Here is a 12,000-nt window from a genome sequence, read left to right on the forward strand (position 1 = left end):
TAGGGAAAGTGTTCCAACCCTTTTATCATTCGAGTTGCCCTTTTCTGCACATTTTCCAAAAGCTATAATATCCTTTTTAAGGTGTGGTGACCAGGACTTCGCCTCTTCTTCTAACAGCAAGTTCTTCTAACAGCAAGGTTCTAACAGCAAGTTCTCTGTTGAAACGAATTAACGCCTGCAGAGGATTGTCTAAGAGGAGACACATCTGTCGGCCCTGAAAACTCTCCCTTCTGCAGCAACCCCAGACACTCACCCAGAGTTATGGAGGAGGCGAAGAGGCTGAGGACGAGGAGGAAGTGCATATTCCCAGATGTCCCCTGTAGCTGGGATCGAAGCCCGGCTCGGGAACCTTGAACGGTTGCGAAGTCTCTGCTTCTGAATGACCCAGTGGCGAGTGGTGCTTGGCAGAAGAAAGTGGACAAACACTTCCCAGTAGGAGGGGGAAGAGACATCAGGACAACCCCTTATCCTCATCCCCCTGAGCAGAGAGGCGGGTCCACAGCTTGCTGGATCGGAAATCCACTGTGGTTTCTTGAAAAATACAGAGACGGATGAGTGACTTAGCTTAGCGTACTTTATTTAGCACAGAAAAAGACAACTTTAGCCATCTCGCAGGCCAACTTACATCCCCCCTGAATCTACCACCCAGAACACACACACACACCCACTACCCAATAGGTTCTAACTCGTAGCCGAGAGTCCCATAGGCTCTCGGGCGGGAGCCTAGCCCTCTGACTGGTGTGGCTAGGATCCACATCGTCCAGTGTTTATCTGAGCGAAGCTCGATGTTTGCGCTTGACCGCGTGGCGCCCACGCTGACCACACGGTCAGGACCGGATACATTATATTTAGAAGAAGAAGAAGAAGAGATTGGATTTATACCCCGCCCTTCACTTGGAGTCTCAGAGCGGCTTACCAACTCCTTTCCCTTCCCCTCCCCACAACAGACACCCTGTGAGGTGGGTGGGGCTGAGAGAGCTCTGACACAAACGGCTCTTTTTCAAGGACAGCTGTGCCAGAGCTTGTGACTGACCCAAGGTCACATCAGCAGGTGCAAGTGGAGGAGTGGGGAATCAAACCTGGTTCTCCCAGATTAGAGTCCGCGCACTTAACCACTACACCAAACCAGTACACACACACACACACACCCCTTGCGTTAATATCATCAAATCTGTACACATCTGGGGGAACCACTTTGGATCGGCCTGAGAAGCTGTTAGCTACCAAGGGGAGACGGGCGGGCAGCCGCCTTCCCCGCCCTTTCAACCAGATGCTGCCGTAGATACTTTGCTACACATCAGTGTAGAGCCTGTGGGGTTTCGTCCCCCACCCCCGTCGCTTAACAAGAGAACCTGGAAGAATCACGTGTCTTTCTCTTGCATCGGAATCATTCTGCCGACCTCACACAGACCAGTTCCGACAACTATTGTGCAACAGCAGAGCCCCGCTGGACACATTTGTTTGGTTTGGCTCAAGGCCTGATAGAGGGGAGTTCTCCTGGGGGGGGGGGTGTTGCTGTGTTTTTTGTTTCTTTCCCAACTGCCTTCCCTGGCCCACCTACAGAAAAAATGCTTAGTGCGCTCCAAACCCGAGGCTGAGCAGAGAGAACTGTACGTGCACATAACCGGCTGTGTGTTTCCTGGCCGCCAAGACCTGACCCTGGCCCTCTTTTGCTCCGACGTCTGTGCACGGGAAAAGAACATATATATCTGTCCCAGCTTTCCTTGCTGGAGATGGGCAGCCGTCCGAGTCAAGAATGCCTGGACAGAGATGAGATACCAGTGAAGCTAAATTTAACTGCACGCCAGCTTGGGGGCTTTCTCCCTAATCCAGTGTAGCCTACGGTGGTGGGGAGTGTGCGGTGGCAGTAATCTAAGGACATGTTGATTCTCTGGGAGGCACTGGATGTCGCTGTCCAAAGCAGCACTGACCCATCTGCACATGTATGTTCCCTCCCTGCTCAAGTTTTGGAGCTATAAATCACCAGATGGGGGGTGGGGAATGCCTTGAGCACTGCACAACCCAAGTGACCCCTTCAGTGGCCAACAATGGAACTTCTCGCCACACTTTCGGCAAATGCTCAGGTATTATTCTCTGGAAAAGCTAAGGATGTTGTCAAGAAGGCAGAGGGAACTGAAGTAAGCGTGAGGGACTCGCCCTATGCCTGGGGTCACTGCCACAGGATGGAGGAAGGAGGAGGAGGAGATTGGATTTATACCCTGCCCTTCAGTACCCAAAAAGAGTCTCAGAGTAGCTTACAATCTCCTTTCCCTTCCCCTCCCTGCAACAGACACCCTGTGAGCAATGTTCCCTCTAAGCTTCGGAGTCTTACGAGTTAACATTCTAGTTTGTGAGCTCCTGGCATTAAAGTTGTGAGCGAGTGTTTTGGCTTCTGCAGAAATTAGTTTGCTCTGGAGCCATCTTTCCTGAGCTAAGACAAAAATGTGTGAGCCGGAGGCTAAGAAACTGTGAGTTAGCTCACACTAACTCATCTTAGAGGGAACACTGCCTGTGAGGTAAAAGAAGAAGAGATTGGATTTATACCCCGCCTTTCACTACCCAAAGGTGTCTCAAAGTGGCTTACAATCTCCTTTCCCTTCACTTCCCTGCAACAGACACCCTGTGAGGTAAAAGAAGAAGAAGAGATTGGATTTATACCCCGCCCTTCACTACCCAAAGGTGTCTCAGTGCAGCTTACAATCTCCTTTCCCTTCCACTCCCCACAACAGATACTCCTGTGAGGATGGAAGGGGCTGAGAGAGCTCTTTTGACAACAGCTCCGAGAGAACTGTGACTGACCCAAGGTTACGCCAGCAGCTGCATGTGGAGGGGTGGAGAATCAAACCCGGTTATCCCAGATTAGAGTCCGAGCTCCTAACCATTGCATCAAACTGGCTCTCTCAGAAATCACTCAGCCATATGGCAGCCATGTGTCTTCTTGGCACTTCTTTGAAGTGAAGTGGCTTAAGGGGATGCTATGGAAGGAGAGGGGGAGAGAAATTAAAGGGGAGGGCTGAGACAGGACACACAAATGGTGGACGTCAAAACACTGTGAACCTTAAACAGGCTGGCAAGTGATCCTTAACTGCTGGTTTGTCAGCCAATGAAGCAGCATTTCCATTTGCAGAGGAGAGTCATTCTTATCCACTCTCCCTTCCCACATTTGTTGTTGTCGTTGCTCAGTCGCACAGTCGAGTCCGACTCTTCACGACCCCATGGACCAGCTCCCGCCAGGCCCTCCTGTCTTCCGCCGTCCTCTGAAGTTGGCTCAATTTCATGTTCGTTGCATCTGTGACACTGTCTAACCATCTCATCCTTTGCCGTCCCCTTCCCACATTGCCCCCGTCCAACTGTCCACCGATCTCCCCAGGAGCAATTTCAGCTGAAGGCACAGGAGGCAGGGAATCTCCTCGGTCCCCTGTGACTCCAAACCGCGCTCTGTTCAGTGAACTTCGACACAATTCTTCTTTTGTCTTAAAAAGTTTAGTCCTCCTTAATTTGATTGTCAACTTTGTGATGTGTTAAAAAAAATCGATAAAAATATAGGTGTAGAAGAACATGTAGGTGACATAAGATTCCAAGGTGAGGGGGCACTGTAAGACAGAGCGGCCTTTAGTGGCCCAGGAAATGTACAGATATTTCGGGCTGAAAGGTATTCTACGATTAGTAAGAACATTAGAACGTAGCAAGAGCCCTGCTGGATCAGACCAGTGCTCCAAGTAGCCCAGCATCCTGTCTCATGAAGGGGCAAAGCAGTTCCTCTGGAGGGCCAACAGCAGGGCGTAGAGGCCGAGGCCTTCACAAGAGCATCAGAAGAGCACTACTACATAAGACCAGTGGCCCATCTAGTCCAGCATCCTGTCTCACACTGTGGCTAACCACTTCCTCTGGAGACCCAACAACAGGACATGGCGGCTGAGGCCTTCATAAGAGCATCAGAAGAGCACTACTAGATAAGACCAATGGCCCATCTAGTCCAGCATCCTGTCTCACACTGCAGCTAACCACTTCCTCTGGAGACCCAACAACAGGACATGGTGGCTGAGGCCTTCAGAAGAGCATCAGAAGAGCTCTGCTGGATCAGACCAGTAGTCCTCCTAGTCTAGCATCCAGTCTTACACAGTGGCCAACCAGTTCCTCTGGAGAGTCAACCACAGGGCATGAAGGCCAAGGCCTTCATAAGAGCATAAGAAGAGCCCTGCTGGATCAGACCAGCGGTCCAGCATCCTGTCTCACACAGTGGCCAGCCAGTTCCTCTGGAGGGCCAACCACAGGTCATGGAAGCCAAGACCTTCCCCTGATGTTGTCCCTGGCCCAGAGGTCATTTCGGGGGGGGATCACGGGGGATCGCAGTTCCCCTGGGTGAAGTACGGGGGACGGGGCACATGATGAAGCCCCGCCCCCTGCTTCCGACTGCTCCACTTCCAGCCCTCATTCAGCCAGAAGGAGGCAGGAGAAGAGGGAGGGTAAGTTGCCAGGGAGGGCCTTTGCGGGGCTTCCTTGCACTCCCGCTGGCCTTGCAGGTCCACCGCCGGGCCCCTCATGGAGCTCGGCAGTGGAGCTGCAATGCCGCCGGTGGCGGCCGGGACCGTTGGGGGCGGGGTGTGTGGCCTTATGACACACTTCCGGTAATGTCAGGGGGCGTGGCCTTATGACACACTTCCGGTGATGTCAGGGGGTGTGGCATATGCTAATGAGTTATGCTAATGAGTTCCCCTAGCTCTTTTTCTATGAAATGACCCCTGCCCTGGCCACAGTTCCCTGTAGCGTGCGTTTGTGCACAATCTCGCAGGGATTTCCCCCAGTTGACGCACAGCTTCTCCTCTATGCACGGGAGATTCCTCTGGGATGCCCCGTCCTCCCACTTAGGTGGCCTGTTGGTGCCTGCTTGCCTGAAATAGGAGCTGCCCCCTGCTTGCTTCTAGTACGTTGCAGTTTCCTGTGCAGTTCTCCCAAGCATCTTCCCTGCTGACTGCTCCTGGAGAACATCATCTCGAAGCACCAGCCAGCTGGGGTAAGTAGCAGATAGGGCTGTTGGGAGACTGCCAGGGGAGGCCCCGGTAGCTGTGCAGCCTGGCCCCAGTAGCTGGTTTGGTTAGGGTTGCCAAATCTTATTCACTCACAGGTGGGGGGAGCGTCTTCTGCTCCGGGAGCTGGCTGGGGATGTGCGCGCACGCGCCGCCAGAACATCACTGGAAGTGACGCACAACGTAGGCACATTGGGGGCGTGGCTTAGATCGTCGGGGGGAAACCATATGGTTTTCCCCTCCGACAGGCTGGGCCATGCCCCCAAAGTGCCCTACGTCGTGTGTCACCTCTGGCAACCTAGTCCTCCACCCACCCACCCCAGCCAGGGGGGACATAGCAACTGTATGCTGGTGAAGGAGCATATGCAATACAGCTAGTAGTTTATATTTCATGTCTGTATGTTTTGTGTGTATTATTCTTCAAATACGGTTTAAATATAATCTAAAAGAATTTATTCTGAGATTTTTACAAGGTTATGGAAGTAATCTAAAAAACTAATTTACCTGATAGTCAAATGTGGACTCGCTCACAACTTTAATGCTACTAGTTTTCCCCCGCTCGCGAGGTAGAATTTCTGCTCACAACACTGTGGAGCTTAGAGGGAACATTGTCCCTGGCTATGGAAGTCAGAGGTTGACTGCCCCTGAACATGGAGGTTCCTCTCAGTCACCATGGCCAGTAGCCACTGATAGGCCTATCCGCCACGAATCCCTTTTAAAGCTGTTTATTCCTGTGGCCATCACTACATCCTCTGGCACCGAATTCCACATTTTAATCACTCTCTGCGTAAAGAAGTATTTCCCTTTGGCCGTCCTTTAACTTACTGCCTATCCGTTTCGTTGGATGCCCTTGAGTTCTAGCGTTTTGGGAGAGGGGTAGAAAATTATCTATGTCAACTCTCTCCACCCCATACATAATTTTATGAGCCTGTGTCATGTCCCCCCTTAGTCTCTTTTCTGAACTGAAAAGTCCCAGACTCCTCAGCCTTTCTTCAAAGGGAATGTGCTCCAACCCCCTAATCATCCTGGTTATCCTTCTCTGTAATTTTTCCAACTCTGCAAGGTCCTTTTGGAGATGCGGTGACTAGAACTGTGCACAGTATTCCAAATGAGGCTGCACCATAGATCTGTACAGGGGCATTACAATAGTGGCCGTTTTATTCCAAACTGTTTCATAATAGAGATTTACTTCATTTCATTTTCAGTTAAGTGGTGGTGCTGGACAATGCCATCAAGCTGCAGCCACCCCTGTAGGGCAGGGGTGTCAAACATGTGGCCAGCGAGCCAGATCAGATCAGGCCGTCAGAAGTCTCCTATCCAGCCTGCAAGGAAGTGGCTGTCTCCTGCTCCTTTCTCCAATTCTACTGCTGCTGCTGTGTCAACAGCTTGCTTTACCAGACTCTCTCAATTGCACAGGAGAGATAGATAGGCAAGCTTCTGTTCCCTGCAGTGGCTGAGGCTCCTCCTCCTCCCAGGGAGAGGGTGGGAATGAGCCAGAGCTTGCTTGCTTCCTGGCCAGGCTCCCTCCATCACACAGGTGACAAAGGCAAGCCTTTCTTCCCCTCCATTGGCTGAGGCTCCTCCCCTTGCTCCTCCCTTGCTTTTCTCAGATGCCTCAATCACACAGGAGAAATACAAAGCATCTTTAAGACCAACAAAGCTTTATTCAGGGTATGAACCTTTGATGCCCTTGCTGCAATGTCTGTTTTGTTGGGCTCATCATGCCAGAGCTCTTCTGGGTGCAACTGGGTTCCCTCCCCCTTTTCACTGTATTCATGCTCTCATGGTTCAGTCTTTCTCAGTAGGAAAGCAATGTGGACTATGAGGAATAACAACAAGCCAGTGAGGTGGATTAGGCTGAAACTGTGTGTCCAGACCAAGTTCACCCAGCACATTTCCTTTGTAGACTGGGGGGTTTGAACCTAGACTTCCCAGATAGTAGGCTGATACTGACCACTATACATGTCTGTCTCTCTACTCTTGCACTGCCTCATAGGAGTTGTAGTAGACAAACACATAGCCCTCAGTCTGTGTCAGGATGCCTTCTCGTGTTCTTGACCAGCACACAAAGCAATTGTGTTAGAACACAATTGATGTACAAAAGCTCACAATGCCCAGCCTTTTCGTGTTTTCTCCTGGGTCCTAGGCTCAGAACACTGAGCATGAGATTTCCGTAATGCATGTCAATAAAGTAGACTTGCAGCTTACAGATACACACCTGAACAGCATACTCAAGATTGCTACAGCACAGACATTTTGATGCAATAATTCAGAGCAAGAGGTGTCAATTATCAGAAACTGTTAAATAAACAAAATATTGCAAGAGTACTGATGTTTTAAGCATGTTTTATTTAAAGTTTTTTTTAAAAAAATCTTTAGTTGTGTTTGTGTCCTTTATAAAGCTTAAATCTCCACTACCTGGCATTACATTTTATGACACACATAGCCCAACCCCACAAGGTCTCATTTATGTCAGATCTGGCCCTCATAACAAATGAGTTCGACACCCTTGCTGTAGGATTTTCAAGGCATTCAGAGGTGGTTTGCCATTGCTCACCTCTGCATTATGACCCTGGTATTCCTTGACGGAGAGTCCCATAAGCTTAAAAATGGCATGGCATGGGCTTCAGAGAAAGGTACCCAATGTGCCCAGCGTGGTCTGGTGATGGAACTGGTTCCAGACTGACCACTGCTGACCACTCCTTGGCGGCAGTGCTGCTGGATCTCTTTGGAGTCGCTCCAACAAACCATTACCAAAGCCACCTGTGGAAGGGAAGGCAGCCTAGTTGAGCCCAGTCTCAGGAGCTAAGCAGGGTCAGTACTTGGAAGCGAGACCACCAAGGAAGGTTCTGCAGAGGGAGGTGATGGCAAACCACCTCTACTTCTCACTGGCCTTGAAAGCCCCTTGCTGGGGTCACCTTAAGTTCATAGTCTAGCCCAATCTCATCAGATCTCAGAAGCTAAGCGGGGTCAGTTCTTGGAAGCGAGACCACCAAGGAGGACTCTGCAGAGGAAGGTCATGGCAAGCCACCTCTGCTTCTCACTGGCCTTGAAAGCCCCTTGCTGGGGTTGCAGTAATTCAGCTGCCACTTGATGGCACTGTGCACACGCACACAACGGCACCTGCCAGGCACATCAGATGTGGCCTCCTTCAAAGAATGGTGGCCATGCTTGGCTGCCCCCTTCTTCTGCCAACTCTGCCTTGAGAAATTTGGAGGTGATACTTGAGGGAAGTGGAGTTTGGAGAGGGGAGGGAACTCAGTGGGGACATGTTGTTACAGAGCCCACCCCCTGAAGCTGCTGTTTCCTCCTGGGGAACTGATCTTTCTAGTCTGGAGATGTAATTCTGGGAGAACTCCAAGCCTCACCTGGAGATCAGCAGCTGTTCTTCTTCAAGTGCCTACTGCCTCCAGAGGCCATAGGAAGGTGGGGTGTGTGAACAGGTACACGGGGGCAGTGCATTCTCTAAAAGTCTGTGCTCTGAGTTTGACACAAAGGCTGCCACCAAGTGGCAAGGAGGAGGAACTGCTTGAGCAGAATCCCTGAATCTTCACCTCGGGGCAAGTCAACTGAGGATCTTCCCGAGCAGGACACCAGAAATGGCTTGGAGGAAGAGTCTGAGGGATACTGGGAAGGAGCCGGCCGTCCCAGAGGCTAGTGTGCAATTGGCTGTTGTAACGACCGTCATCCCAGCAAACGAGCCCGAGCTGTGAAGTGTATCATTGCAAGTAGCCATGTTGGAGCAGCCCTTCATGACGTTTGTTACGGTCATCGCCCCTGCAGAAAGAATTCCAGGAGGTTCTTGTCAGTATCAGGAGAAATGCAAGGCCCAGGAACTACCACCTCTTCACTGCCTCTCCATATAGACTGGCTAACCATCACCCAGTCGGGAACCAGCTGCAATCCGATTAAAGGCCATAGAACCAGGGGAACCTAGGACCCAAGGGAAATCTTCATCACTTCCTGGTTTGGGCTGCATGGGTGGAGCTTTGGTGTTATATATAAAGCCTGTTGAAAGAGTGGGGCAAGGAGAAAGACCATGGGTGGAGCAGGGCTGGCTGGCATGTTGTGGACTCCGAGCTGAAAATTCCTGGAGATTTGTGGGGGTGGAGCCCAGGATAGGTGGGATTTGGGGAGGGACCTCAGTTGGGTATAGTGCCTTAGAGTTAACTCTCCAGAGCAGCCATTTTCCTCTAGGGGAACTGATCTCTGTAGCCTAGAGATCAGTCATAATTTTGGGAGATCTCCAGGCCCTGATTGGATGCTTAGAAAAACACCATGTTGGAACACAACACACAACACTAATATGTTACTATGTCTTCCAAGAAAAAATAATTTTGGTTCCAGGAAAAATAATTCTGCCTGAAGAAGAATCTCTCAAAACATGCAAATTTTGCCTGGGAGGCATGTTGCTTTGATGCTCGCTGTCTCTCTTTTCGGAAAGCAAAACAGCCTAAAACGTCGGCATTGGTGACTGTTGCATCTTTCATCAGTCTCTCATCAAAAAGCAAAATAGTCTACAGCACTGAAACCTGTCTCTGCAGCTGTGGACTTTTCTACTAGATATATATTGTTCTTTAATTTTTTGTACTATAATGAATAAGATACACTAGGTATATGATTTAAATCAATATATGAAGACATAGTAGCATATTAGTATTGTGTGTTTTGTTCTAACACAGCGGGCGATTTCGCACTAGAGCTGCCTCGCGGCGCAGCCGCCATTTGCCCCGACACTATTTGTCAATTTCACACCCAAAGCTGCGGGGCTGCATTTTGACTCACAGCTTCGCCCGATTTCCTCCGCAGTTTCGTGATCCTGGTTTTTGAGGATCATGAAACTGCAGAGGAAATCGGGCAAAGCCACGGGTCAAATGCAGCCTCGGGTGTGAAATTGACAAATAGTGTCGGGGCAAACGGCGGCTGCGCCGCGAGGCAGCTCTAGTGCGAAATCGCCCAGTGTTTTTCTACGTTTGCTCCCACTTGGATGCTGGGAACCCTGGCTGGGTTGGGTGGGCCAGGGAGGCCAGGGTGAAGTAGCTTCTTCTCCCTCCCATTAAGGGCATATTTTAGAAGGAGAATGGGCTAGGGTTGCTATCCCCCCACGGGGGCAGGGGTTCACCTACTTTTGGGGGCCCCAATCCACCGATGGTCAGCTGGCCAGTGGGGTAGCCCCACCTGCAAAGAGCCCTGTTGTGCTCAATGTTCCCGGCATGATGATACCACCCAGAGGTAACATCATCGCACCAAGCATGTTGCATGGGGTACACTCTAGCATTTGGACTAAAACTCTATGGTGACCATGGAGTTTTTTGTCCAAATGCTAGAGTGTCCCCTGCACGACATGCCCATTGCGATGATATCCAGGTGACATTGTTGCAGCTTGCACGTTTTGCACACGTGCCAGAAGATCTTGGGACCAGGCAGGAGCACCCCTGCCAGCAGCCGAGTAAGACCTGGCAACTCTAGAATGGGCCCAGTCAATTCTTGCTCTTGCACTTCTTGCCAGCTGCGGCATTTTCTGCTTCCAGTTTGGCTTGAGGGCTGCCGCATTTGATTAAAAAGAGATAAAAAGATGAGTCTATATCAGGTGACAGGAGGAAAGATAATGGGAGGGGCCTTATATACGCTGCAAAGTTTCAAATAGAGTTGGGCGAATCCTGCAAATCCCGCACTTGTTGAAGAAGTGTTCCTGGGAAAAGACAAGCCTCCCACCAGTGTTCCCTGTAAGATGGGTTAGTGCGAGCTAGCTCACAGTTTTTTAGCTGCCGGCTCACACATTTTTGTCTTCACTCAGGAAGGAGGGCTCCAGAGCAAACTAATTTATGCAGTAGCCAAATCACCCAGTAGTTCACAAAATAAAAATTTTGCTCAGAAGGCTCCACAGCTTAGAAGGAGCATTGCCTGCCACCAGGGCTCTTTTTGTAGAAAAAGCCCAGCAGGAACTCATTAGCATAATAGGCCACACCCAACAGCAGAAACTCATTAGCATATTAGGCCACACCCCTGACAGCACAGCTCATTAGCACATTAAGCCGCACCCCCGTGTTGCCAGAAGCGTGGTCATCCAGCCACACCCACCTTTTGCTTCTTATTCTGTTTACCTTGTTTGTTGTCAAAACCCAGGGCCTTTTTTTGTAGCAGGAACTCCTTTGCATGTTAGGCCACACACCCCTAATGCAGCCAATCCTAATGAGTTTCTGCTGTTAGGTGTGGCCTATTATGCTAATGAGTACCTGCTGGGCGTGGCCAACTCAGGAGCCAGCCGGAACTCCGTTCCTGTGAGTTCCTGACCAAAAATAGCCGTGCCTGCCACATGAATGTATGTGTCACTTGTATGCAAATAATTACAGTTACCTAGACTTGTAGTCCCAGACAACTCGAAACAATAGAGCTCATCTCCAGCACATTGGGCGATCTCTTCCTTGCATGTAAAGCCGTGGATAGCATAACAAGCTGGGCATCTTTTCCCATTGTGTGAGGTATTGATGGGTGGCACTGCATGAAAGAGAGAGACAGATTTGTCTTGAAAGGACAGTGCTGCCACAAGGATTAAGAATAAATCACAGGGATCATCATTGAAAAAAATGGTGATTCCTAGAGAGGACTGGCATCACTTCAAGATTGTCAAGGAAGTGACATCATACTGTTGACTTGATGACCCTGTGCAGAGCCCCAGCCTAGTGAACTCCCACCAACTACAGGCCATGGTATTTCGGTCTGCCAGCCCTGGGTAAGTAAATTCCTAGGGATTTGGGGATGGAGCTTGGGAAAGGCAGGGTTTGGACCTCAGCGGGGTATAATGCCATAGAATCCACCCTCCAAAGCAGCCATTTTCTCCAAGGGAACTGATCTCTGTGGCCTGGAGATCAGTTATAATTTTGGGCAGTGTGAAGAAGAAGAAGAAGAAGAAGAAGAAGAAGAAGAAGAAGAAGAAGAAGAAGAAGAGGAGGAGGAGGAGGAGGAGGAGGAG

At 50.2% G+C, this 12,000-nt stretch overlaps 2 protein-coding genes across 2 annotated transcripts in view; both read right to left on the minus strand.

The window, feature by feature from the left end:
* The window catches only part of LOC107125796 (phospholipase A2 inhibitor and Ly6/PLAUR domain-containing protein-like), a 15,906-nt gene extending 15,479 nt beyond the window's left edge, over window positions 1-427 (minus strand). The window contains exon 1 of the mRNA XM_015429258.1: window positions 254-427. Coding sequence (XP_015284744.1) covers window positions 254-302 — 49 coding nt within the window. The 5' untranslated portion in view covers window positions 303-427. The remainder of the gene's footprint in view (window positions 1-253) is intronic.
* Window positions 428-8,084: 7,657 nt separating this feature from the next.
* The window catches only part of LOC107125795 (phospholipase A2 inhibitor and Ly6/PLAUR domain-containing protein-like), a 19,018-nt gene continuing 15,102 nt past the window's right edge, over window positions 8,085-12,000 (minus strand). The window contains exons 4-5 of the mRNA XM_015429257.1: window positions 11,385-11,525; window positions 8,085-8,804 (exon numbers count right to left, since the gene is read on the minus strand). Of these exons, the coding sequence (XP_015284743.1) occupies window positions 8,593-8,804; window positions 11,385-11,525 (353 nt within the window). The 3' untranslated portion in view covers window positions 8,085-8,592. The remainder of the gene's footprint in view (window positions 8,805-11,384; window positions 11,526-12,000) is intronic.

This window comes from Gekko japonicus, unplaced genomic scaffold (assembly GCF_001447785.1).
Source record: "Gekko japonicus isolate JY-2015 unplaced genomic scaffold, Gekko_japonicus_V1.1 scaffold3772, whole genome shotgun sequence".
NCBI classification, from domain to species: domain Eukaryota; kingdom Metazoa; phylum Chordata; class Lepidosauria; order Squamata; family Gekkonidae; genus Gekko; species Gekko japonicus.